This window comes from Manacus candei, unplaced genomic scaffold (genome assembly GCF_025592945.1).
Source record: "Manacus candei isolate 608988 ecotype Guabito, Panama unplaced genomic scaffold, ASM2559294v1 h1tg000005l, whole genome shotgun sequence".
NCBI classification, from domain to species: domain Eukaryota; kingdom Metazoa; phylum Chordata; class Aves; order Passeriformes; family Pipridae; genus Manacus; species Manacus candei.
Genome location: NW_026138053.1, coordinates 21251289 through 21278991, shown reverse-complemented (window position 1 = coordinate 21278991; position 27703 = coordinate 21251289). Strand labels below are relative to the sequence as shown.

Sequence of the window (27703 nt, the reverse complement as noted above, 5' to 3'; positions counted from 1 at the left end):
TCCTTGAGGGCCCTTCTTGTCCCCTGCCACTGTCTTGGCAAGGCTGCTTTGAGAACAGCTGGGCCAACAAGGAGGGGGTCCAGAGTAGATGGAAAGGTGTGTGGGCAGGGTGCTGTGGTCAGGACTGTGTGGAGAGATTGCTAACCTTTTGCACCAGCTTGGTAAATCACGGCTTTTATCTCAAAACACTGATTTTGTGCTTTCAGCTGAGTGTTTGTCACTAGAGGTGCTGCTTTTTGTGACCTGGTGAGGTTCCAGTGAGAGGCTGTGCCACGTGCAGATGGGTGCTCGTACAGCTGCTGCGCGAAGGGCGGTGTGAGCACACGTGTGGTGCCTGGGGGTGCTGCTCTGCTGCAGCGAATCCCCTGCTCACCATCTCCAACCACGGCTTCCCACTGAAGGGTAGGATGTGCAGATGCGAGAGGGGCACGGGGGCACATGCTGATTCTTCCCAAATGGCCTGGAAGCGGAGAGGTGGCTCATATCCTTGTGTGTCCAAGGACTGATGGAGCAGCCCCGATGGTGTGTGGGTGTGCTGGAAACGTGACAGTGAGGCAGGGTGTTGGCACTAGCTACCTGGCCTCAAAACCCAGGGTCAGTTTTTCACAGTCCCACCCAGCAGAGAGGGCACGTTGTACTGCTGTGAAGTGTGTGCTCAAGGGGATTTGTGTTTTGAAACACAGCAAGGTAGAACCTCACCTTGATCACAGGTTACATGTGAAATGTGGATGGGTACAAACAGCTGGCATCCCTCACATTACCCACTGGATTTCTTTGTCACCTTCTGTGCTGTTGAAAGCAGGACTAACAGCCATGCCTGTTTTCCTGGCTGTGCCATGCGTGGCGTAAGCATGGGGCAGGGGTTTCCATGGAGGAGGAGTGGGGCTGCAGGGTGTCTGAGGCTGCTGTGAGAGCCATGCTGCCTGCCTGCACTCTGTAGGTACCAGTGCTGGCCCAGGACAGGTACCTATGTCGTGTAGGAAAGCCCAGCTGGTGCCAAAAGTCTCTGACAGTGGTGGGAAAATACCAGGCCCTAGGGTCTGGCACTGCTTGGTGAATGGGAACAGGAAGCCATCAATTTCAGCATAATATAATAAAGCAGAATAATTTATTAACAATGTGTAATAACATAGTTATCGTATTGTTATATTATATATTATTATATATAAAAATAATTAAAAGTTGTATTATAATATAGTATTATATAATTATTATCTAATAATAAAGCAGAACTTGTATGAAGTCCCAGTTCTCTCACATTACAGTAATCTGTCCTGACCTTTGTACTCAGTGCCTGCACAGCTCAGCTTGGTTCAAGTTCTCCTAAACCCAGGTTTAAGCTGTTCTCATAAATTCTTACAGGGGGAAAAGACCTTCCTAGGAGGCCTGGGGCTCCCAGCTAGCAAGCCTGTCTGACACAGCACAACTATCCTGGCCCGATCCCGTTTTCAAAAACCATTCTTGTAACGTTCTATTAGTATTGTTTTTAGGACACGCTTTTTAATGCATTTGGTATTCTGGCTTGGGCAGGCCTCCATTATCTGCCCAGGGCTTGCTGAAGGAGGGATGCTGAAGGGTCAGGCTGGGTGCAGCTGTGCCTCCCGCAGTGACACGGGGCGGACAACCTTGGAATGGTTTCCAGAGCACGTGCCTGTTCACCCAGGTCTCATTTGACTCACAGATGTAAACACAAGTCTCGCTGCTGAGGTCAGTAGGGAAACCTCTCAAATTGCTGTGCAACTCACGGTCACGTCATGAGCTTTCCTGGCTGGTTAATTCAGTGGTTAATTCTGTGAGACGGATTTCCTCCTCCACTGAATGGAAGTGGGAGGGAGCTTCCCTCACCCTGGGCATGAGCAGCAAAGCTGTGTGGCGAAGCAGATGCACGAGGGACTCTCACCACTTACTGTGGCCGCTGCTGAGCTGTGTGGCCTCCTGCCATCCAACCATCTGCTGTGTCCAGGTGAATGGGCTCTCTTGAGTCCACTTCCCCCTTTAAATGCTCACCCATCTCTTCACTGGCCCGTGGCAGCTACAGAAGTGTTGCCTTCAGGAGCCCCTGGCTGCTGCTGGCAGCGGGCACTGAGCTGCAGAGCCCAGGAACATGGTGACATACTCCATCAGCCTCTTTCTACATGTCACCTCTGCACGACAACTGGACTAGCTTATAGGGCCTTGCAGAATCCAGCATGGGAATACAAGCAAGGAGACCTGCCTCCTGCAGCTTTGATCTGTCTCGGCGGGATGTGGTGCTGAGACCCAAGGCCATGGGACCAAAAGCCACGTGAACTGAGGCCACATGGAGGTGCTGGGAAGAGCTCAGGCAAATACCAAGAGCGTGCCAAGATCAACCACAGCCTCTAGCTCACCGTGCTCGTCTCCCAGGCCAGATAACAAGGAAGGTGACGTGTCCCATCCATGTGGATGCTAGGGATCTCTCAGCTTTGGGCCCTAAATTAGCTCACGTGTGTCCTGTGCACGTGTGTGTCCTTCGGGACTGGCAGAAGTGCCTGACGGGTCAGAGAGCCAGGCTGCCATCCAGAGACAGGCTGGAAAAGTGGAGTGACAGGGATCTCATGCAGTTCAACACGGGGAAGTGCAGAGTCCTGCATCTGGGCAGGAACAGCCCCCCCCACACCACTATGTGCTGGGCCACCCACTTGGAAAGCAACTCAGTTGCAAAGGCCCCGAGGGTGCTGGTAGATAATAAGTTGAACATGAGCCAGCAACACGCCTTTGCAGTAAAGAAGGCGACTGGTGTGGTGAGGGCTGACAGCAGGCACAGGGGGACCCTTCTCCTCTGCTCAGCGCTGCTGAGGTCCACCTGCAACGCTGTGTCCAGAATTGGGCTGCCCAGTACAAGGGAGAGGCAGGCATACTGCAGAGCTTCCAGGGGAGGGACGCTGGAATGGAGAAGGAACTGGAGCGTCTCTCCTGCTGGGCGCGCTGGGGCTTGTCCCACCTGGAGGAGGCTCGGGGTGTCGCGGGCCGGCCAGCACGGATCGCTGCTCCCAGATAGGAAGCGTTTTAACTGCGGAGAACTGTAAGGAGCTCCCGGGCTGTCCCGGCCGGGCTGTGCGCGGGGCTGCGGGGCCACGCGGGGGAGCTGCGGCCCCGCCAGCGCGACGCGGCGGCACCGACCGGCGGCGGCTGCTGGGGGTCCTGCGGGGGTCCTGCCCCGGCACCGAGCATCCCTCGGGGAGCGGGCCCGGGGGTCCTGCGGGGGTCCTGCCCCGGCACCGAGCATCCCTCGGGGAGCGGTACCCAGGCGAGGGGAGCGCCCGGCTGCCCCAAACTGGGGACAGCGGCGTTTGTCCCCAAAGGCCAGGACGTGCCGCCGCTTGTGCTGTCCCCCTCGATCCTGCCAATCTCAGCAGGCCCTGACAATCAAAATGAATGGCTCCCTGCATCCATCGCCGGGGGCATCCCGGATCTTAAATCTCCCACCGCCATGCCCGTGCCGTCGTTTGACCCATAATGAAATGGTCTCCCTGCTGCAAGAACCCCTCACAAGCGCAGGGAGGTGAGAGGCACCAAGGACATGCTTTTGGGGATGCAGGTTTTTGCACCCACAGCTCCTGACACAGACATGTTCTGTTGTCTGTCTTGAAGCTGTTAGATTCCATTTTTCCAACACTTGGTGATGGCACTTGATGGCACTCTTGTGGCACTAGAAGAGAGCATTGTCTGTCTGCATCCTTGTGCTGCCTTGGCTTTGCACAAGCCCTGTCACAGAGAATGGGACCAGCTTTGCGGACCCTGGATCTCCTGCTCAGACCAAGGTTTGGGCAGCCTCCTTCAGCTAGACAGAGAAGGTAGATCCACACTTACTTGCTCTGTGGTCCTCCTCAGTCCGTGGGTTTGTCTTGTTTTTTTTCTTGAAGGGGAAATGTTCAGATTTTAGAGATGACTGCAGTGAACCCTAAATGCCTGTCACTTTCTCTTCTTGCCCCCAAAGCACAGGCTTAAGCCCCTCTTTAACTCAATACCACCGAAAATGCTTTTTTCCCCTTAGAAAAGAAATCAACAAAGGACTTCAGTAACATAGGAAAGCCTTCCCTTTTGTTTTGAAATACTGCGGTTGATTTGTTTTCCTTTTTTTCCCAGCCTTTAAGGTGATCCTTAGGAAAAGGCTTACGAAGTTTCAGGTGCTGTTTGCTGTGGGAGCTCTTGGCATTGCTCTCACTGCCAGCCCTGGCAGTGCCATCACTGGCACTCTGGACCAGCTGGAGGCCCCACTGGCTACGAGCTGGGGGCTTCAGAAGCCCCAGTCTTGCAGCCTCGGGGCAGTCTGTGATGACAGAGGGAGTAGCTGCTTCCCAGGGAAGCTCAGCGATGGAAACAGAAGTGAAGGAGCTGGTGCCCAAGGGAACTATTATCCTTGAGAGAGACTGGTGGGGTGAGGATCTTAGAAATGTTTTTTTGACTCCTACTGCTCTCCAGTTGCCCAAAGGTTGGCTGTCCTTGTCCTCCCATCCTCCCTGGCTGCTTCCCCTCCCGCTCTGTTCCACTCAGCCTTGCTGCAGGAACCCACACGTCCCTGCCCCCTTTTCCACAGCCCTCACTTCCCAGGGAGGCTAGAGGAGAGGGAGGCACAGTGCCATCCCACACGAATCCTGCAGTCCTGGAGTCAGCATCTTCTGCCATCCCCTGTGCCACAGCCGCTTCCTCTCTCACACAAGATGTTTTCTTTGTGTCTGGCGGCTTCATCCCCATGGAGTGACCCTGGGAGAGAGTGATGGGATGGGAGAGCCAGAGCCCCCCTAGGGAGATGCCTGGTCCCAGGGCTGCAGGCACCAGTTTTGGGGTGGTTTATGGACATGAGTGCGTTAAGGACTGGGGGTACTTGGCTTGTGGACAGCTTGCTTCAGCAAGAGCTCACGTGGCCTCTCGTGCTGCCTGCTGTGTGTGTGGCTTCTCCCTGTGACCTCGTGGGCAGGTTTTGAGGCAAACGTGAGCATGTGCCATATCTGGGACATGGTGCTGGCTTGTGTTTGATTGTCATTGGTACTTTTATAAGGGCATCTCAGGTTTCTTCGTGCTTCAGTGAGGTTCAGGACATCTTCAGGGCAGTGCAGACACCTCCGCAGCAGAAGATGCTGTGCCTGTGCTTTCCCTGGGAACAGCATGTCCAGAACATTTCCGTTTGGCAGGAGGTGCAGAAGGATACAGGATTGCCAGAGTGCAACCGCTTCCCGGCGGCGTCAGCCTGGATTTCAGTGAGCACACAGGTCTGCTCTCATGGCTGGGAGCCCGTCTTGGAAACATGCACTGCTTGTGTGACCCCAGTGTGTGCAGTGTTACTGGAGAGCCACGGTGTGCCGTGCCATCAGCACCATTTCCCTGGGACCTAAAGGAATGGACGGTGAGAGCCAGGCTGTTCTCAGGAGCCAGGGAGGTCATAAGGACGGCTTTGCGTCCCCCAGCAGCCCCCTGGCACACCGCAGGGGCGGGAGGCTCAGGTTTGCCGGGTGCGGACCGGCAGTGCGGGCACTTTGGGAAGGCGGGTCGCATCCTCCCGGAGCAGCCCCACGCGCGGGGTCGCACCGCAGCCTCCTTCGGGCGGGAGATGCCCGAGCGCCTCGGGGGCGGCCCGAGCAGCGGGCTGGCGCTGCGGGGAGCCCACGCCGCAGGTGGGAAGCGCCGCCCGGGGCGGCCCCGGTCCCGCCCCGCCGCCCTCTCGGCCCCGCCCGGGCCCCGTCCCGTCGCCGAAGGAGGGAGGACCGGGAGAGGACCGGGGAGGAGGGACGGAGGGAGGGAAGCCCGGGTGGGAGGGAGGAGCGGGGCGGGAGCCCGGGCCGGCCCCGCCCGCCCCGCCGCGCCGCACCTGAGCGAGCAGCGGCGGCTCCGCGCCGGCCCCGGCCCCTCCGCCGCCCGTCCATGGCTCGGCCGCTGCCGCTGCTGCTCTGCCTGGCCGCGCTGGGCGCCGGCTGCCGGGCAGGGACCACCCCTGCCGGCACGGCCGGGCCCTCCGCAGAGCCGCTGCAGGACGAGGCGGACAACCAAGAGAACATTCTCTCCCAGGTACCCGCGGGGGATGCAGGCTCTGCCGGGGGGATGATGCGCGCAGCCTGCGGGGTGCTGGGGGATGCCGGGTGTACGTGCTCGACGGTGCTGGGTGATGCAGTGCACACCGTGGGTGATGCTGTGTGCACCCTGAGCGATGCTGGGTGATGCTGTGTGCACCCTGGGTGGTGCTGTACACAGCCTGGATGATGCTATGTGTTGCTGTGCATGCTCAGCGATGCTGGGTGATGCTGCGTACTCAGCCAGCACCGCCGGTGAGCACTGGAGAGAGTGCACCCGAGGTGCAGTGAACTCTCTGAAGTCCTTTTGGGAGCAGTTCACAGCCTCCATCCTATCATTTCCCCGAGGAGGACTCGGAAAACGGGGAGTTTCTTGGGAGGGGAATTAGTGGAGCCTCTTTGTGTGCAGAGGGGAGGGATCCAGGCTCTTTCCCTGCCAGTGGGATGCGGTGGAGGTTTCTGTTAGACTTGGCCGATTAGACGGTGTGTGATTATCTGCCCTCGGAAATGGCTAACGCAGGGACTATTGGAAACGTACCGCCAAAGTTATTTTTGTGCTTGGGCTTTCAGAAGCGCTGTCTGCAGATCTCCGTAAAGGAAATTCCTGGCATTGTATAGGGCTAATCAGAAATACTGCTTCACCACCAGGTTATGCTGCTTATAGGGTGGCTTTCAGTCACTCTTCCAGTGTACCGTTACCCTGTTTGCCTGCGTAAAAAAGTCTTGTTCTGGGAAGCAGGTGACTTATTGGGTCTTTTGGACATGGAGCATTAAAATACAGCAGGATGGTGTTCGCATTTAAAATCCTTTGTATTTAAAATTCAAAGCAGCATTCTGCACACAGTGGAATAAAAAATACCACGTTGTAAGAAGCCAGTTTTTATTCCCCCTGTAGGCAGGGGTCAGAAAGCTTTGCAATCTCTAGAAAGCTTCTTGGTTGGCAGATTTTGGAAAAGCCGGGCAGTTTCCTCGAGGTTCGGGGTATCCAAAGTGTCCTCGTTTTGACCTCAAGGTCTAGGCTGTCCTTGCTGTGCAGGCAGAGGACGGGAGGTTGGCTAACTGCGGTGACCTGTGCTCAGCTGTTAGGTGACTACGACAAGGTGAAGGCGGTGTCTGAAGGCTCCGACTGCCGGTGCAAATGCCTGGTCAGACCCCTGGGCCGCGGTGCCTGCCAGAGGATTAACGAAGGCGCTTTCAGAGCAGAGGATTTTTACACGGTGGAAACCATCACGTCAGGACCCAGCTGCAAGTGTGCGTGCGTGGCCCCCCCCTCGGCCCTCAACCCTTGCGAGGGGGACTTCAGGCTGAAGAAGCTGCGGGAGGCAGAGAGCAGTGACCTGAAGGTAGGAGAGCATCTTGAGCTTGGGACTCTTTGGGGAGTGGGAGGTCTTCTGAAGCCTTTTATTTCAGAGCTTTTTCTAAAAAAAAAAAATATTTCCCAAACTTTTTTTTCTAAACCATCTCCTACTTATTTTTATGTCCACATGTCTGATATAAAAATCAAGCTCAGCTTAAGGGATTGATTCGAGCAGCTGCAGTGGATGATTCACTCGATTGATCCCATGCTGCCTGGGGTCCACTGTGGCTGTCTCTGCTGGAAGCCCAGGAGGAGCTGGGCTGCTCCCTGCCCTTTGTCCAGCTCCAAATGTCCCTGGGGCACAGCTCTGCTCTGCTCGGCAGCTGTCAGGTCTTTTTCCTGTTGCGCAGAGGGACTCCCAAAGACCCATACAGAAAAGCTGTTTTGGCTTCTGTGGGCCAAAAGCTGCTGATGCGTCAGCGTGAGGGTGTGTTGCACAGCTGGCAGATGGCAGGATGGGTTTGTTGTTTTAAATGCTGACACTTCTCTACTATTTAGTATTTTATCTCTCTAGTAATATAGAACTCTTTTCCAAACATGACAGTGTTTGTTCTACATACTCCTGACTTCTGCTGGATTCTTGGTTTTGCTGGTGGAGCAGCTGGCAGCAAGCCCTGCTGAGTTTTCAAGTTTTCTACCAGTGCAGGGCAGCAGAAACTGCCACTGGCTTGGTCCAGCCCTGGGGAGTCCCTGGAGCAGAAGGCTGAATGCTGGTGGCACTGGTGTGGGTGGCAATGGGATATACCCAGGGGCAGCCCTGCTTGTCCCAGCTTTGGAGGGAAGGCAGGTGGTGTGTGAGATGCTGTGGGGCAGCCTGCCACTGAGGCCACCACCACCATGGGCTTGTTCTAATTAATTTGGAGCTTCAGGATGTGTTTCATCTTGTCCAACTGCAGACAGTTAGCAGCTTCTTGTCCAAGTGCCCCTGCAGCTAGGGAAGATAAACAGGCACAGGCAGACAATCTATCATTTCAGGGAAGGAGGAGTCCCAGTCTAGAGTTGTTTGGTGGTCCTTCGTCTGGGGGAGAAGCCAGAATGTCACACATGGTCTTAGATAAGGAGTTGTGAGCTCTGTGTGTTAGGGGAGGGGACACTCTGTAGTCCCTTGCCAGGAGGCAGGCAGAGCTCCTCCACCTCACATCTCTCTGGCTCTCTCACATCTAGCTCTCTCCCCATCCTCTCTGGGGCTGGTCAGCCTCTAGGAGGAGCAGAGTGGTGTGGCGAGCTGCGCCCTTGGCTGCAGCTGCTCTTCCCACCGGGGAGCTGCTCACAGCCAGCTGTGGTGTGAAAGCCTGTCCTCTAGGAACTGGCCCCGGCTCCCCTGCTCATTTCACAAGGATTTGCAGCCAAACGATTTCACAAGATTTATCCAAACATACACACGCAGGGGTTTTCTTTGCTGTGGAAGTCCATCCCCAGGAGCTGTGAAGCAGGACTGTTTTCTCAGAGCCCCTCCTGCTGTCGGGCTCACTGGGAACAGCCACTTCTCTTGGGAGAAGCTGGGAATAGGAGAGGACACAGCTCCAGTTCTTACGTGACTCGTGAGGAGCAGCTCCTGCACTCCTCAGCACAGGGCCGGGTCAGCCCCAGGGGTATAGCTCTCTTTGCTGGTCCGAGGAGCATCACCCTTGCTCAGTCCAGCAGCGGGAAGTGCACAGGGTCATGCTCTGTGTGTGTTGTGTTTTACCAGACTTTCTTATGCTCTGAGCTGTGGGTACTCCATGTGTGGGAGAGCTGTGGGAAGTTCCTTCCATTATGATGAGTGGGCTGGAGGATGTGTCCCTGAGGGAACGGTGAGAAAGAGGGATAAACACAGAGAGAAAAGTCCAGGCAGCAGGAACGTATGTCTGGGCACCCCAACTCAGTCGAGTGGCTGTGCTGGGCATCCCAGCTGAAGATTTCAGTCCCACCTGTGTCTTTAATGAGGTCCCATGGGAATTCATGGACCGTCAGACCAGTGGGAGTGTAAGTCTGCAGTGGATGAAGGGAAGGAAGCATTGAGTTGGTAGGAACAGTGTGGTCTTTCGGGGAGGGTCATCATGGTGCTGGCAGGGAGTAGCTTAATCAAAGATCTGTTTTTGTGAAATGGCAACAAGCTGCTCCTCTGCTTGTAGGCACAACGTGTGTTGTGGGGTCTCGGGTGCAGAGTCAGTGCAAGGAGTCTGTATTCAGGATGGTTTGAAAGGAGGTTAATAAAGTCTGTAACCTTTGCACATTGATGGAAATTATCCAGCCTGGAGGGAAAGCACATGTCTCCAGTGGCTGTCTGGCAGGCTGTGTGCATTGTATCGGTCGTCTCCATCCAGCCCTCAGTGGAAAGTGGATGCATAGCCATAAAACAGCTCTTGTCTCTTAATGCTGCCATTTTATCTGGCCCAAAAAATCTTTCCTTTGCTGTCAGCTCCACAGGGAGACTGCAGAGGCTGGGGTGGAAACTACAAGTGCTGCCAGCAGTGCTGCCTGTGATTCTCCCATGTTTATGAAGCTCTGTTGACCAGTTTGTAGCTGCTTGGAGAAAATGTCATTGCCCTGTAGTAATTCCTATGCACTGAAAATCCTTCTCAGCCATTGGGACTGTAAGGTCTGCAGCACCATGTGGACATGTGGGGACACATGGGACTGGAGGGAGGAGATGTGTGGGAGCTGAGGCAGGGAATGGACCGGCTTCTCCTCAGTCTTGCCATGGTCAGCACTGTCCTCTGTGGAGGAGCACCAGGACCCAGACAAAAGGCAGAATGAGGGTACTGCTGTCCAGATCCCCAGGACTGGTGAGCAAGGGCTGATGATGAGCAGGACAAGGGGACACAACCCTTCCTGCTGTGGGACAGGGGTGAGTTAAATACAGGGTGTCTCCGAAATGGGTGGTTGCAGGAGAGGGCAGCATCTCTCTGATAGAGTTGTTCTCCAGGAAGCAAACTGTTACCAGGCTGGCACTGAATATCTGGTTCTTCACTCCTGCGTTTGGGAATATTTTAAAAATTTTTTAACAAGTTTCTTCTTGTTCCAGGAAAAAAAGCACAGGATGGCACGAGCTCAGAGTCTGATCTCAAACTCACTTTTATTTGAGCTGCCTTTCTCTTGTTGCCTCTTTTGCTGGCAGTCACATCACTGTAGCTAATCCTTTGGGCTTGCAGGAGAGCCTGCCTAGAGCTGGCAAAGAGAGCAGTGCTTCTCCTTGTTCTGCTACTAATCCCCAGCACCCAAAATGTGCTCCCAAAGCCCTGAAGCTCTGCAGAGGTATAGCACGTTGCTCTGCATGCTGTGCTCTGACGGGGACAGCAATGCAGCAAGGCTGTGTAAGCGAAAACTCGCTTTTTAATAAACTTAAAATGTACTCAGATGGGTGCATCGCCCTTGACTTTTCAGCTGAGGGAACCACTCAAGGCACACGATAGCAAGTGCTGCTGCCTGACTGTGCTCCCTTTGCCTTGCAGCTGTCTTCCATCATGGAGATGCTGGAAAGTGCCTTTTATGGCTTAGACCTTCTGAAGCTGCACTCGGTCACAACCAAGCTGGTGGGTCGGGTGGAAAAGCTCGAGGAGGTAAGATGAATCCTGCTCTCCCTTGAGGTTGTTGCCTTTGGTGGGAATTGCTTCCAGTTACGTTCCTGGTGCCTTTGGTGCATTCAGAACCTTGTTGCTTTTGGAAGAAATGTTAATTAACTATTTGGCTCAAACTAAACCAGACCAGACTAGACTCCCCCCCACTCCTCACTGGCAGTGCCCAGCACATCACCACCCCATCAGCCTTGCCTGACCCTCTCCAGCTCCCCCCATCCCTTGGGGCCCAAACTGGGTGCGGGATCCCAGCTGTGGCCTCACTAGGAGCGGTATCTCCTTGGGGTCAGAAGGACCCGCTGTTAAGTTTTTCCTCTTCTCAGTTTTACCTCTGTGCTGGTTGCTCTCAACAGGCTGCTTTTGTGCTGTTTGATGTGGGGGCGAGAGGTTCAGGGCTGGTGCTGGGGTACACTCACCAGGACGGCAGGGAGCCAAGGAGCTCAGATTCCTGAGGGACCAAGTTACATCTTGGCCTGCGTTAAAAAAGAGCAGAACCCTCAACCTTCCATTCTTTTTAGAGCAGACTTCCAGTGAAATAACTTTCACTTCCATATAGTTTAATATTTCTTTGGCTAGCACAGCCTAGGGTTTGCAGTTTGTTAAGCTGTGCTCAGCTATGTAGCAACAGGTTGCCAGATTAAATACTGGAGTTTTCTCCCGTGGTCCGTATCTGGGACAGTAATTCCACATTCTTGTCGGAGTGGAGCAGTCCCGTTTGTCTCCAGCCAGAGGCTGAGAGGCGGTGATTTATAAAGCCAAAATTCCACTTGCAAAGTGTTTTTGGGAAGGCATGGCATGCTCCATCCCAAGGTCAGGAAGAAGACAGCTGGGAGGAGCAGGCTTGCCTGAGGGGCTCTGGATTTCCAAGCACAGTAATTGACCCAAAAGGGGGAAAAGGGGTTTTGATGTCTAAAAATAACAAAACACCAATGTTCCTGTTTGCAATCCCACCCTCTTCCTGTGGTTTAGGGTGTTCTCCAGTGATTACTTGGGTTTGCCAAGGGATTACTTCAAATGGGGTTGTCACTGCACTCTGCTTCAGTGCCAAAGTGGCCCTGCTTACCAGCTGGGTCCTGTATGGGGGGTTCAGAGCCAGCAGTGCTGGTGGCACTTTGGGCACGTGGGGTGACCTTGCAGCCTGGTCACTCTGCTCACAGCCTGTCACAGGGAGGCAGACAGGCAGAAAGCTCAGTCTGGCTGAAGTAGTTTGGCTAGAGATGGAGCAGTAAAAGTGTAGGAGCAGGGAATTCACACGTTGGGGTCTTTAATTTCCCAGAAACAGGGCTTCAGAATCATGTAAAAGCAGCTGAAGCTGCCTACAGGCACTGGTCTGGGATGGAGAAAGACAGGAGGAGTCTGGGTTAGATGAAGGTTGCCCAGTGCTCTGGGGCAGTGCAGGCAGCAGGTGTGAAACGCCTCCTGCTGCCGGCTTAGCACGGAAATTCCTGTTGAGAGGACGTGGAGGAGGATCACACCCTGCATCGGCCACGGGGTCTGACACAATGGACAGCTGAGATGCTGAACAAGAACCTGGCACGGCTTCAAAGCACTGCCCTCCCAGGCGGGTGTGCTTTTGGCAGCTGCTCTGCAGCAAAGCCACTGAGTGGCCTCCAGCAGCATCACAGGCCAGGCTTTGGTGGTGCCTCCCTGCTCAAGGGGAGGCAGATTTTATCCCTAAGCAGGTCATAAGCCAAACATTACACAGAATAAATGATAAGGGCACAAGGCTGTTGGAATCAGTCATCCTCTCCAAAGGAGGATGGTGTCAAAAGCTGCTCCTGCGCTGATCCTAGGAGAGCATCACGAGAAGACCTGCTTACTACAGCAAAACACTTGCTGAAAAGTCCCTGCGTCATTGGACTCGACCTCAAAACCTGTGACTCACAATTTCTGGATAAAGACTGGGAATTCAGATGCACGTGGAGGGGGCTGGGGGTTAACTGAGCTCAGGATGGAATTTTTGCAGAGATTAGAAGGTTTTGTGAGTTGTTTCCAGTATAAAAAGGGCTTTTATTCAAGTGATGTCCATAAAGGGAAGGAACCCCCAAACTCCCAGACCACAGAACCAGCACCTTATCCAGTGAGGCAGATCCTCTGCTTTGTCTTTAGCTCACAGCTGTCGCATCAGCTGGTGATTTTGAGGTCACAGTTGGAGGTCACGGTGGGTTTTAAGAGAAATTAGTGGCAGGACACTGAAAATGAAGGATCAGGGTAACCACCCCCAGTCTCTGTGCAAAAGTGCTCTGATTGATGTGCAACCTTACTTAAAGCAGTTGCTGTTTGAGATGTAGAAGCCTGAGGAGTGATGAGCAGAGACTGCACAAACCCCTTGGGTACAGGATGTGCCTATTGTTGGGGAACTGAGAAGGGCGAAGGGTTTGCCTGCTTGATGAGCTGCAGCTAGCCCCAGCTCCCTCCTGGTCACAGGAGAGCTCTCTGAGGGTCACTGGCTCTTGTCCTGTCCCCACATTCTCGCTCTCTTCTGTGGGAGCGAAGGGTGATGGGGAAGAGCAGTCTCTGAGTGCAGGCACTGTGTGGCCAGGCAGCAGGGCAGGACCAGGACAGCCGAAACCAGACCAGCGGGTTACTGACCTCCAGGACATCCCTTGAAGGCCAGGCAGGCAGTGACCAGCCAGGATGGCATCCTGTTAGGAAAGTGAGGTTAATAAATGGGAGATGAACTTGTTGCCACAGGCCAAGGACACCAGGCTGAGACTTTAGGTGTTTTAGCTTGTCTTTTCCTCTTCCATGACCCAGCAAGCGTAGCTGAAGGTGGGTGTTGAAGAACCTCACGGCCATTCTCCTGCTCCATGGGGACCTGTGGAAAAGAGTAGATCTTGGATGTGCACACAAGGGATGGGGTTTCTGAATCCCACTAGGGTCAGGGTGCATCTTCTTAGCAGCTAAAGTGTCCCAGATGTAAACCCAGGATGGTAGCAAAGAGCTGCTTTCTGGCTTCTGGGCTGTGGTTTGGGGGCCATGGAGCATCCCTTCACTATAAGTGGGGTAAAGTCTCCTCTCTTGGTTCTCTAGGGCATGTCCAGGAACTTCACACAGGAAGGTCACCGTGCAGGAGCCAGTGGGGAAGAGGCTCTGCAGGATCCCTCTGGCAGGGACAGGGAGAACTGCTCCAGGCTCCTCACCAACAGCCTCACGGACATCGAGGGCTCACTGCAGCGGGATGCGGAGGCTGCCTACACACACGCAGAGGTACGGCTGCCCAACACGGCTCGATGTCACTGCTGCTGCACCAGCCAGCCCTGGGGGTGTCTCCTGGATGTAGCCCCGGGCCGGTGGTTTTTTTCTCGGCTCGGATGACCCTGTTTCCGTGCCTCCAATCCAGCCTGCTTCTCTCGGCACAGCCCAGCTGCCGCCGGGGCGGGATGTAGGTGGGAGCAGAGGGAGGTTGCTCCCTGAGCCTCCCCCCTTCCCACGGGGTTGTTGGTTTTCGAGGTCAGCAGCGGCTGAACTGCTCGGAAAGCGTGATGTCATTGTGGGGCCGGCTGGGAAGCGGTGGGAAACTCAGAGCCTTTGATTAGCAGGGCTTGGGGCTCCGTGGAGGGACAGCCTGTCGCCTGCCCTCCCTCCCTCCCAGGCAATTACCCCTCCACAGAAAGCCCCTGCGCCTGGTAGGCTCCAGGCAGAGGCTGGGCATCCCTGGCTCTGGCACCCAGCCCCAGACTGGGGGGGTCTCCGTGGGGTCTGCTCAGCATGGCAACAACCTCAGCCTGGGGCAGCAGCTTTTGTGCAGCCTCAGAGAGGGGTGAGAGGGGTGTTTTGAGAAAAGGTCTGTCCAGAGTGTCCTGATGCATTTGCTGCTTCAGCAGTGAGATGTAGCATGGCCTCATGCTCCTCTTATCCCTGCTGGGCAACTCCTGGAGCATCCTACCCTCACCGCTGCAGGGCAGAAGGTGTCTAGGGAGGGAAACATCATTTCCAGCTCAAACAGAGGTGCTCAGCTCCTAAGGGTGGCAACAGCCTGCACTTGACCCCCCAGGTGCTGCGGGTCCTATGTGGGGGTGGACTCCCCAAGCCCTGGTGGGAAGGGTGGGCTCCCACACCTGCACTTTGTGTTGGCAGGTGGGGAAATGGCCCCAGCCGTGCCGTGCCAACACACTCTGCCCCCGGAGAGCCGTGCCCCAGGCAGGGGATGTCCGGCCATGCTCCCAGCCCCGCTCCCCCTGCTCCCCACGCCGAAAGCTGAGCAGCTGCTGCCTGCTGGAGGGGAGCCAGCCCCAGTCAGGAAGGGGAGCGGAGTGTGGGGCTTTTATTACCCCGAGTGACCTCATTTCCCATTATGCCCCTTTTCTCACTGTTAATTGCAGCAGGGCCCATCTTCTCAGCCAAATGGGCACAGCTTCAACCTTCAGGCTGGCTTTCTGATTTCCTTTAATGAGATGAAATCCTTAAGACATGAGCTGCTGCAGCTGGTCCCTGCCCCGGGGTGTTCCCGGTCCCTGCCTCTGGGGGGGTTCCCGGTCCTGCTGGGAAGGTGCCTTCAGCCTCTCTGCCTCGTGAAAGCTCGGTGCACATTGCACTCTCTCTACAGATCAGCTGCCAGCACTGCTCCCTGGCATGCAAGGGAGTGGATCTCACTCTGCCTGCCTGTCCTGCATCCCACAGCCTATGCCTTATTGAGTGCTGAGTCCTGGAATTGCAGGGTGGCACCAAGGATATGCAGGAGCAATGCTCGTCTGCCATCCCTCTGTCTCCTGGAGGGTTTCCCATGTCAGAAGGGACTGAGGGTGACCCTGAAGAAGGAGGGAGCACAGAGCTCCTACCCAATTCAGGACTGGCCAGCCTGACCTACCCTGTCCCCAAAATGCTGCATTTCTGGCTTATCCAGTAACAACATTCTGTGTCTCTTCCAGGGCAAATATGAAGAAAGATTCCTGAAAGATGAAACCATATCCCAGCAGATCAACTCTGTTGAGTCCCTCCCAGAGCTGCACCTCTCTCTGGAGGAAAAGAAGCCTGAGCAGCTCTTGCAAAGGAAGCTGAGGGTGAGGACCCGGCCTCCTTCCAAGCCCACCATTGTCCGAGGGGTCACCTACTACAAAGCCCAGTCCACCGAGTCGGAGAATGACATCGAGGAGCAACGTGAGTTGGGTATGCAGCCACGGTCAGTGGGATGGCTGGCTGTGTCCTGTGGAAAAACCAGTGTCCACCCCTGAGTCCTGCCTCATCCCCTGGGAATGTGTGGGCAAAGCGTGTGGGAGCAGCAGGGGGAGGAGGCAGGAGGAGGTGGGATGACTGGTACTTCACTGCTATGCAGCCTGTGAGCCCTGTATGTGGAGCAATGCAGCATTGTCATTCCGTGGAAAATCCCTGGTAGCTAAAGAAATAGGTCACTGCTTCAGTTTAAAACACCCAACGCCAACACCTTTCCAAGAGTTTCTGCAGTGGCTGGGGAGCCCAGTGGTCCCTGTGCCCTGGATGAGGCACTCCCTTTGGCATCCCAGGTCAGGTGGATGGGATCTGGCTGGGCATGCAACTGGGACAGATTTGCTCTCCATCACCTCCTGCTCTGCCCTGCCTGGGGTGGTGGATGTGGCTGTGAAGGGGTCTCACTGACCTCCTACCGTGAGCACCGTCAGCCTCTGTAGTTCACACAGCCCTTCTCTGACTGGAAGGGGAGAGGGAATGCATGTGGGCTTGGTACAAGACAGACTGCAGAAGTGGGCAGGGGGCCAGCGTGGAGGGGCCAACACGGAGGGGCTGTGGGGGACTGTGGGGTGACACCTGTGTCTGTATTTGGCAGCGGACGAGCTGTTCAGCGGGGACAACACGGTGGACCTGCTGATCGAGGACCAGCTCCTGAGGCCCAACAGCAGGGCGGGCGAGGGCGTGAGGAAGCCCTCCCCAGTGGGATGGCCCCCCACCCGTGGCAGTGCTCCCACCACCCCCCCAGCTGCTGACACTGCTGCGACGGCCACGGTGCCCCTGTCACCTGCCACATCCACGGACCCCACGCCAGACCCCAACGCTGTGAGCTGGCTGACCCCCACCCCAGAGACCGTGACTGCCCCAGCAGGGCTGGTGGAGGAGGGGACCCCACAGCTACTGGCAGCCTTGGACACAGCCATGGAGAACTTGCCCCCAACCTCCACCGCTGGGGCCTGGAGTGACATGGAGAGCAGCCCAGGAGTCTGGGGACAGGCAGGCACACCCCCAACACCAGTCAGCGCCCCTACCCCAAAGGAAGGCCTGGAGGAGGAGGACATCAGGAACATCATTGGTGAGTGCCTGCAGGTCCTGCACTGACCCAGCTGTGCACGTGGGGGCTGGCTCGTGCCCACAGCGTGTCCGGCTGGGCTTACTTGCTTATTAATTCTGGAACCTACTGTAGTCTCCCCCAGTTTTAGGGGCTGGGCTGGGCAGGGCAAAAAAAGGCCTCCCTGGACATGGACCCAAGACAGGTAGCAGCCTCAGCTGGGGCAGGGACATGGCTGAGGCTGTGAGGAGATGTTTGCAGGATCTGGCCAGTGCTACTGGGTCCTGTGAGGCTGCAGCTGGGCTGAGGTAGCAGGGGGTACCTGCTGGGTGGGTAAGGGGCTGGAGGGGGGGCATACTCACCCCAACAGGAGCAGGGAGAGTGTGGCCACCGTGCCTGGGGCCTCACAAGCCCTTCTCTCTCCATGCAGGGCGCTGCAAGGACACACTGTCCACCATCTCGGGCCCCACCACCCAGAACACCTACGGGCGCAATGAGGGAGCCTGGATGAAGGATCCCCTGGCCCGGGAGGAGCGGATCTATGTCACCAACTACTACTATGGGAACACGCTGGTGGAGTTCAGGAATCTCGACAATTTCAAGCAAGGTGGGTTTTGCACCATTTCCGATGCCACGCTGGCTGCTCCTCGGCTGATCCAAGTAGCACCCTCCTTCCCAGGGATACTGGATCATGGGGGAGTGACCTGCCTGGGGACCCCCCCATCCTGGGGCCAATACCTGGGTTCAGAGCATGGGGCAGGTCAGGCTGCAGCTAGTGGCCGTGGAGGGAGCACAGGCAGAGCTGGGGGCAGAGTGTGCTGACAGCAGGGCCACCCACCCCAAAGCAGAGGGAGAGTTTCACCAACAAAGTGTCTCTGCCCCGCAGGTCGCTGGAGCAACTCCTACAAGCTCCCATACAGCTGGATTGGGACGGGACACGTTGTCTACAACGGCTCCTTCTACTACAACCGGGCCTTCACGCGCAACATCATCAAGTACGACCTGAAGCAGCGGTACGTGGCCGCCTGGGCCATGCTGCACGACGTGGCCTACGAGGAGTCCACCCCGTGGCGGTGGCGAGGCCACTCAGACGTGGACTTTGCTGTGGATGAGAACGGCCTGTGGGTCATCTACCCGGCCATCAGCTACGAGGGCTTCAACCAGGAGGTGATCGTGCTGAGCAAGCTGAACGCAGCCGACCTCAGCACCCAGAAGGAGACCACGTGGAGGACGGGGCTGCGGAAGAACTTCTACGGGAACTGCTTTGTCATCTGTGGGGTCCTGTACGCGGTCGACAGCTACAACAAGAGGAATGCCAACATCTCCTACGCCTTTGACACGCACACCAACACGCAGATCATCCCCAGGCTGCTCTTTGAGAACGAGTACGCCTACACCACGCAGATAGACTATAACCCCAAGGACCGCCTGCTCTACGCCTGGGACAATGGCCACCAAGTCACCTACCATGTCATCTTTGCCTACTGAGACCCCCCCACCACAGTGGGGCACTGCAAGCCAGGGGCCACCAGCACCTTTTATTATTATTTTTATTGTTATTATTATTTTGTACAAATCGAAGAGTAAATGATGGGTTTTGTTTCAAGCTGGTTTTTTATGGTGGATTGTAGATCGATCCCCAGGCCAGAACCACCCCCTTTGTCTTTGCTGTATCCTTGCTTCTGATTTTCCTTCCCAGGGGAAGGAGGTTCTCCTTCGGAAGGGCAGATGGGCCCTCCTGCCCAGGGAAGAGGAGGTGGCCATGGTCCTCCTGATGATGTTTTTAGCTGAAGATGATCAGCAAGACACCCTGAACCAGTAAAAAGCTGGCCTCTCTGCTGCGGGCACCAGGTCCCAGCGGGATGCTGATGTCTGCCTGCCCTGGTGGAGGACCTGTGTGTCCCATGGGAATGTCCCATCTCTCAGGACCATCTTCCCAGCTTCCTTTTGGAGATCCTGCTGTACAATGGGGCTGTGAGCGCAGCTCCAGCAGCCCCTGGTGCTGGCACTTATGCCAAGGACTGTCCCCTCCAGCTTGGGCTCTGCCCTTTGTAACCCCCTCGGGGGTTCAGGTGCACCTTGAGCCCTGATTCACAGCTGGAGTGAGCTGGTGGCAGGAGGGGGATGCTGTAAATACGTGTAGATGGCTTTCGTTTGTTCATTTTGTAACCTAAAGTAGTCCCCCTTGGCATTTGCTGGGCAAAGGCTCCGTTCAGCTGGGCACTGGGCTGCCTGGGCAGGGGGCTGTGGGGCTGGGGGAGCCCCGAGGGCTGGAGAGCCCTTGTCCTGCTGCTCCAAATCCTGCATTGCCTCTTACTGCCGTGCTCAGCCTCGTCCTGGCTGTTGACCATCGGGATCCCCTCACAGAGGCAAAGCCCTTGCCCTCCTGCCTACCAGCATCTTGTATTTACCTGCTGTCAGTAATAAAGGATCCAGTACCTTTGCAGCTGTTTGGGGCTTTCTTTGGCTCTGGTTCAGACCTTTGGGTGCATGGAAATACATGGGGGTGTTTTAGATTGGTTTTGGTTGGTTTGGGGAGACCCAACTTTCACACCAAAGGGGAAGGGACCCTAGGGAGCTCTAGGCCACTTGGAACTGGCACTGGGCCAAGGTGACATGGTCATGTCCAGCCCTGAGAAGAGCTTGTCTTTGTGATGTCAGCTGCACTGGGGTCACTCGGGCTGCAGTGAGACCCTTGTGGCCTTCTCTTTGCCAGGCTCCACTGGCAAAGTGGAGGAGCTCATGCAGGGTGCCCTTCTCAGGAGCAGGAGAGAGATCTGGGTACATGTGCCATGGGCAGTGCCAATGCTGCGCTGAGCAGAGTCACGCTGCAGCCCAAGAGACAGCAGACACAGCACAGGCCTTCTAGTCATTTGCCTAAGGAAAACAGCATTAATAAGCACAATAACAAAGAATATTAATAATAAATAAAAGAAGGATTTTATTGCCTTCAGTGCCAGGGACACAGAGAACAGAAGTACACAGGATGAGAGATGCTCTCCACCACTGGAGCCCATGGTGCTGACTGAGGATGCAGTGCTGTAGCAGTCCTGAGCCCCCAGCCTCTACCAGCAGCCCTTCCCAACGTGCTGGGCTGTGCCAACCCAGTAAATGCCCCCCACAGCAGTCGGCCATCCCTTCCTGGGACTGCAGGGGAGCCGTGTGCCTCTGGCTGGGGCACCGCCGGGGTTTTTATTTTTGAATATTGTGTGAGCTGGCCCACAGTCAGGTGGGGCCGGGGCCAGGAAAACGAACTGGTGCAAGGAGTGCAGCCAAACCCCTTGCCGAGCCCGGCTGCTTCCCAGCCGCGCGAGCGCCGAGGATGGGGGGCCTGCGCAGCTTGCGCCGAGTACGTGGCAAAGGGCAAAGTTTTTCCATGGTGTTGCAAGGCACATACTTCACAGGGGTGTATTGCTCCTCATCCTCCTCCTCACTGCCCCTGGAGCTGTTTGTCTTGCTGCTGGATCAGCTTTTATTTCCTAACAGCCACACACACACACACACACACACACAAATAATAATATTCATAGTTAAAAACCCCACACGAGCCAGTCAGTGCTCAGATCATGAAGGAAAGGCAGCTGGCTGGCAAACTGAAGCCCATCATCTTCTGTGTGAACTGTAAAGGGGAAGAAAAATGCTGTAACATGCTGAAGTCATTATGGAAGGCCGATGCTCTGCTGGCTCTCATCCCAGCTGAGCACCTCAGTGCCCAGCTCCTCGGCCCAGCTCCGGCCTGGGGCTCAGCTGGCAAATGGGGGACAGACTGAACAGAGCTCCACACTGATTTTGGAACAGCAGCAGTCGGCTGCAGCTCCATGTTTGGGGCAAACAGCACAACCCCCCACTGCCTGGCGGGTGGCTGTCAGTGCTGGGAAGGCAGAGAGGGGTGTGTGGGGCTGAGTGTGCATCATGTGTGTGTGGTTTCAGGTGCTGTGACTGTGTCCCTCTGAACTGAAGCAGCCCAACTGCCCCAGCGGGGCCAGTGCTGCTCCACAGGCTGTTGTTAGCAGTGAAAAGTATTAAATAGCACACACAAAAAACAACCCAAACAAAAAACAGGAAAAAGAAACCAAACCCAAGAAACCAAAAACTTTGCAAATGCATCTGCTGCATTAAATCACCTCCCTTGGGCCAAGCCCCAGCCTTTTGCCAAGCAGCCACGTGGGCTGGGGAAGACAGCAGCAGTGTGCAGGAGAGTGCACGGACTTGAGGAGGTGTGGGGGGTGTGCACTGCCCTGTCAGTGGGGGCTGTGGTGCTTTAGTTGTAAGTGTAGGGTCCCACCACCCTCCTGGGTGGCAGTGGCTGGGCTGCCCCACAGCACCACTGCTACCCTGGGAAGCATCCCGGGGCTCCCCAGCGAGGGAGGCTGCACAGGCAGGGATTTGGGCAGCTTTGGGGTTGATGTGGAGTGGGGTTGCCCGGTCAGGCCCAGCACAGCCATTCTGGAAGAAGAAGGATGCTCCTGGGGTGCAGGGCCAGGGCTGGGTGGCTGGCCCAGCATGGGGTGTAGGGCTGCAGCAACCCCTGCACCTGCAGCTGGGAGCTGGACACTGCTTCCTGCTGCTGCCCATCGCACACTGCAGGGAGAGAAGCCTGATCTCAAGCCTGGCTGTCTGCTGTGATGTCTCTGGGCAGGACATCAGGGTTCAGCACCCCACCTCAGGAGGCAGCCTAACAGGGACAAAAATTAAAAACAACCCACAGTTTTGGACAATGCATAAGTAGCAGGGATGGCCCGTGTCCCCCCCACGCCAGCCCTGGGCAGTAGCTGCTGATGCCGACCCCAGGACTGCAGCGGTGCCTCACCCTCACCTCTGGCACCAGGCATTGCTGCAGGGGGCCCCCAGGGCTGAGCTGCATAATCCCTGGACAGGATGCAGTGGTTGGGTAGGGTCAGGCACAGGAATGGGCTCAGGGGGACTGCCCCTGCTGTGCTCATGTGCCAGGAGCCCCAGGGCCCTGCCAAGGAAGGGCTCAGTCTGGCGGCAGGACCTGCTGCATGTTGGATGCACCGGCCGTGTGCTAAACCAGGAGCTACTGCGGGGATTTGACAACGGCCCTCAGGGCATGGGGCATCTCTGGGACGGAGGGGGACGAGCTGTAGAAGGTGTCGGTGTGATTTCTGCGCTGCTCTCGGAGGTACGGAGGGACAGATGAACTTTTGATGTGGAGGATCCTGGTGTCCATCACTTCACAGTCAATCTGCATCATCACCTCATAGTCCTGCCCGTTGATGACATTCTCTGCAAAAGTAAGGATAAAAATAAGGTGAGAGTTAGCCCTGCAAGCTAATGACCCAAAAGCACCAAAAACAGAGCTTTCTGGACCTTTTTTTTTGTCTGGAGCAGGAGCTGGAGGGGGGAACCCCCTTCCTTTATATAGCTCCACACATGGAGCTCCATCTCACACAACATGGCCCCAGTCTGCTTGTGACACCTCAAAGGCCCAGGCCACACTTAGCATGTGCAGCCACACTTAGAAACTAATATGTCTTTTATTTTCCCTTCCTTCATCTGCACATAATTACCGGTGGAGTTTGCGCTGTACAACATTTATTACAGAACTGTTGTTCTTGAGCCACTAGAGTGTGGGGGTGATTGAAGATAAGGTTTATTTAAGAAAGCTGAATGTTTCACTTTGTGTAACCCTCTTGACACTGATGATCTAGAGGAATTTCTTCATCAGATTATTAATTTAAAAAAGCTAAAATGTGATCTCTCAAAAGAATTAACTGTGCCTTGTTACCGTCCTGACCTGGCTGTTGTTCTTGGGCGATGTGGTGACACTGGGCAAGGCCACTATACTGAGAGACCTCTGGACACAGGGAAACCCAGATCAGCACAAGGGACCCTGGCTGCATCACCCCAGTGTGGCCCCAGGCCCGGCACATCTGCTGCTGCAGAAGCTCCTGGGCTTACAGGCAGAGGCTGTGCACATGGCCAGCATCTGCTGCCTGGATTTAAAGGTGGGAGACTACTCCCTGCATAGACAGTGTGCCCAGGAATGCAAGTTTGGCTTTCCAGGCACGACTAATCCTTGCCTTTCAGAGTCAGAAGACTGCCATTGGCAGGGTTTTCCTCCTGTGCTAAGGAGGATGGGAGATCACCTAATGGAAAGCGTATGGATTGGAGGAATGCAATATACATTACTAATTTTTACTGTTTTCCTGGATTAACTCTGACTTTGGATGACAGCTGACAACCATGGCCGGACCCTCTTGTACCCCACGCCACCTGTAGAAGCCATTAGATCAAGTATGTCTGGTATAGAAATGAAAAGCAGGAGCAAACCCCTGCTAAGGGGGCTGAGAGCCTGCAAGGGAAATCAAAGCTCCCACCTGCAAGAAATGAAATGGAAAATGCTCTGTATGTGCCACTGAGACACTGAAGAAAGGAGCAGCTGTGCATATCTCTGTGCCACTGACCCAAAAACCCTGACAAGCTCCTCCTCCCTCCTGTATGCTGTGCTGCTGATAAAGCCCTGCTAGGACTTCAGGTGCTGTGCCCCCAGCTGGTCCCCCCACAGGAGGGCCATCCCTCCAGGTCACCCTTTCTCTCAGCACACCCAAAGGGATGTGCTCTCAGTTCCCACCCAACAGACCCAGCACCAGAGAGCGGAGGGGGTTGGTGGTGCTGCTCAGGACAGGGGGCTGCACAGGGGAATAGAGAGGCATGAGGGGAAGCAAAGAGCCTGGAGAGAGCAAATGGGAACAGATGGGTTCCCCTAGAGACACAGTTCCTCAGCCTCATGCTGCAGTCGATAGGACCCCAGGGACCCCAGCTATGTGAGAAACAGTGCTCCAAAGCCACAAGTGGGTGAGGTGGGATGGGACAGCGGCCAAGACCAGGAAAACCCCTTGGTAAGGCAGGAAGAGTTTCCTGCTGTGCTGGCAGCAGCCAGCACAGCAGGCTATCATTAGGTTCCTGGGTATTGCACAAGACAGAGAACAGCAACACCAGGAGCAGCCCATGCAAGAGAGGGAGCTGTGCTGTGTGGGTGGCAGAGGGGAGCAAGGGAACCAGCTCAGCCCATTCTGGACGGCTGGGATCCCGCTTCTCCCAGCACTGACACAGGCTCTCTTGTGACTACCTGTACCATGATTAAGTAAGCCATAGTCCTGCTACCCCATGGCAAGAGGTGCTGTGTCTTCTTAGGCTACCACAGTTGGGAATAATCACGCTCATGACGAGCCTCTCTGGCCAGCAGGCATGGAGGGGACACACTCCCCCAACTCAGACATTCACAAAGTGCCTAAATCCTGCCCTGGGCCTGTGAATTAGCCCAGGAGTTACAGGCAGGTTTAAAGAAAGCATCTGATTCTTTCCCTTTTTGGGGTGAAGGTATTGCTGATGACGAGCTGCTGCAGGGAGCCTCTGCAAAGGATTTAATCTCGCAGGGATGAGGGCAGTAGCAGGAATGGCTCAATTCCCACTACAGGCATTTCCAGCAGCCTTTCTCATTACCATTAGCTCCAAACTGACTTAGAAGAGGAGGTGGGATGTTCTGCAGAAACAGCAGTTACTTGATGCTGCTGCTGGGTACATGGACCAGCTGTGTTTCAAGGAGTGGTCTGGAAATTGTGCCAGCCTGGGGATGCCTGGCCTCCATGGGGGAGCCCTGCCTGGCACACCCCAGTCCAGAGAGTGGAGAGGCTGATGCTCTGTGAACATCCATGGGCTGTGATGGTCTCAGCAAAACAACAGGCAAACGTGACCTGAATGTAGCACAATCTCATGTTTGGGAAGACTAGCTCAATGTCATTGCAAAAAATGATTCCACATGGCTCTGTCCTGAGTTCGATGCCATTAAACTGTTTCATGATCTGGATGAGGAACAGAGAACACACTTATAAGATTTCTGGAAGATGCTAAACTGGAGAGATTTCAACCATTTTGGAGTGGCTGGATTGGATGAGACTGCAGTTTTGATAAAAGAGAGAGGCTGTCCAAAATCTTCAGAATGCATTTCAACCATGGCCAGAGGGAAGCACAATGCTCAAGAGAACTGGAAAACATGAGTAAAAATGGGGCTGGGCAGAAGCCCTGCAAAAAAAGCTTGAGGACTGCAGAGCATCACTGTGCATAAGCCAACAGCATGACAGGGCTAGAAACTATCAGCCCCACTCAAGAGAAACAGGTTTAACTTTGACCAAGTTTGTGATGATTACAAAACACAAGCCCTGGATGAAAGTACCCTGGGAGACCAGAGGATCTCTGAAACTGGCAGTTTTTAAGGAAAGACTGGATGACTGCCTGCCCATCGAGATATGGGGTACCTAACCCTTGCTCTGCACAGATACTTGAAGTTGCTCCTGATGTCTCTGACCCTGCCTTTCTGGGAGTGCAGGTGCCTGCTCAAGACTGGAGCTGTGCTGTTCTAACCCCTTGTGAGCAAGAGGGCAATATCACAGAATAGGACAATTTTTCCTGGTCATTCCTCTGTCAGATGTTTTAAAAAAGCCTGGTCAGGCTTTCTTTCCTTCCCCTCCCACGGGGCCATCCAGCAGTACCAACATCTGGGAGACACCAGTGGAGCAGAAGGCGGGTTTTCCAGAGTGTCCATGCTGGGTGCTGAGCTCACCAGCTGCGTGTGGCTCGTCTCTGCAGGGGTCAGTGTGCACAACCAGTGCTCAGATCAGTGTGTACTGCCCTGCCTGAGCATGCCCCCATCACACCTCCCAGGGGGGCACAGGGGTGTCTGTGAAGCAGGGCTGACAGCCCCAGGCTGCTGCCTGCTGCTCTTTGCTGGCTGGAAGGTCAGCACTGCCAGTGTGCATTACACAGGGCTGCCTAACAGCCCAGAGCAACGCTGACACTGAGTGATTTCTAAAGTTTATTGTATTGAATTACGTATGACTGATGTTTTGTGGGATTACGTAAGTGAAAACACAGGAACGGATCTCCTGTAGAGGTGTCTGGATTTATAAATAGATTTATTGCTCCTCTTTGAAGTTCAGAACATACACTTTCTCACATGGTACAGCCTCAGGCTTAAGAAGCTATCCTTGCTGTGCCAAGAGACCGCATTGCAGTTAATTATTTGTTAACAGGTTTAAAAGCCATGCTTCAGATGATTGACTATTTCAAATTAACAGCAAAGGTAGTTGTGCCAAGCGTTGCTGCTCTGACTGCACCTTCCCAAAGATCCTCACTGGCTCTCACAGGCTGTACCAAACTCCCAGCACGAGCTTGGTCTAGGGAACAGAAACCTAATTCCCAGTGCTGCTCCCCAGGGTCTAGGGCAACTCCCCTTATAAAAACCCATGTTGTAAGATCCCACAGATGAAAGCTGAAGTCTGTGGTCCAAACCAAAACCAAAAAATAAGGCTGAGGGTATTAACTACTGTTATAAATTACTGAAGATGATGGAAGATTTGTCTTCATATTTGAAGCATTAGATTTTCAAAACTGTCTTATTAGAAAGGCCATAGAACCAAAGTCCCCTTTCTTCCCTCAGTAGCACTGACATGTATCCATCAGTTGACTTTTAAATGTCTGTGAGATCAGGCATCTACTTCTACAAGAAATGCTGTCTTAGGGAAAGGCAGAAGACAGGCAGAGGGCTTGAAAGGCAGGTAATGCACTAAGTCAGAACAAATGGTGATGTCAACTGCCTCTCTAGACTTCAACTTTACACATATCATTGGGCTGTTTGGCCCTACAGACACAGTCATAGGACAGAAGATGTAATTCTGGTAATTTATCCTTTCCCACTTACATACACTTTCCCAAGAAAGTTTAGCTGCAGGAAAATGCTCATTTTGAAAACTGCAGTTTGCACAGAGGCTGAAACAGAGCTCCCCTGAAAGGCCACCTGAGCTCGCTGGAGTGTTTCAAGCTGTAACCAAACACCATGGAAAAGCTTTACAGCTTTTTGAAGGTGTACTCACACTTTAGGTACATTTATAGAGCCTTATTCTACCAGAACAACTATAAATTTTACCTTACTCTGGGCAGTGCCTCAGTGGATTACAAAAAAATATTCCGTGGGACCAATACTCAGGGTCTGATGACCCCAGTCCTCAGACTCTTTTTTAAGGCCCCTATTGCCTTTGCAGTAGACAACCTACTGGGTGGTTTCCTAGTTGGTGACTTGTAAAAAAGGTCAGAACCTGCCTAGCTCTGTATCTACTGTGCTCACCAAATACACACTTAAGGTACTGTCAACCACATAGATCTGGACCACATGTCCTCACTTCTGGTAAGATACAGGAAGGGAAATCACTTGCCTCATCTTTAACTACCTGTCTTTGTCACTAAGGCTAGAAAATCATCCCCTCCTCATAGACAATAGCATACAGTGAATTTGCTATCCATGGAACCAGTTTAGTTGATGTCAAAATAGGTGTCAGGGAATCACCTCTGCATAAGATGGTAAACACCCACCAACTCTCTTAAAATCTTTGTTGAACAGCTACCCACACCTTTTACACTTTCCACTATTCCTTCTAATGGGAAAGTTTGCTTTGCCACACCAGATTCCAAAGACAGTCTGTGTCAGTGTTAATTTACACTTAGAGCCCCTTCCATCACACCAGCAGCAATC

General features: G+C 54.5%; 2 protein-coding genes across 4 annotated transcripts in view; one reads left to right on the top strand and one right to left on the bottom strand.

Moving 5' to 3' along the window:
• Positions 1 to 5880: 5880 nt before the first annotated feature.
• OLFML2B (olfactomedin like 2B) lies at positions 5881 to 19937 on the top strand. 2 transcript variants are annotated; one of them, XM_051804652.1, is made up of 8 exons: positions 5881 to 6024; positions 7106 to 7369; positions 10818 to 10925; positions 13974 to 14150; positions 15812 to 16040; positions 16702 to 17178; positions 17585 to 17761; positions 18041 to 19937. In XM_051804652.1, exons 1-8 carry the CDS (start codon positions 5881 to 5883, stop codon positions 18640 to 18642), a joined length of 2178 nt encoding a protein of 725 aa, XP_051660612.1. In that variant the 3' UTR covers positions 18643 to 19937. The 2 variants fall into 2 exon arrangements, with proteins under 2 accessions (XP_051660612.1, XP_051660603.1); XM_051804643.1 differs by having other exon boundaries at positions 15812 to 16049.
• A 134-nt stretch (positions 19938 to 20071) lies between these two features.
• Positions 20072 to 27703, bottom strand: part of ATF6 (activating transcription factor 6) — a 77655-nt gene continuing 70023 nt past the window's right edge. For both annotated transcript variants that reach the window (XM_051804664.1, XM_051804674.1), the window contains exon 16: positions 20072 to 22401. In XM_051804664.1, the coding sequence (XP_051660624.1) occupies positions 22193 to 22401 (209 nt within the window). In that variant the 3' untranslated portion in view covers positions 20072 to 22192. The remainder of the gene's footprint in view (positions 22402 to 27703) is intronic.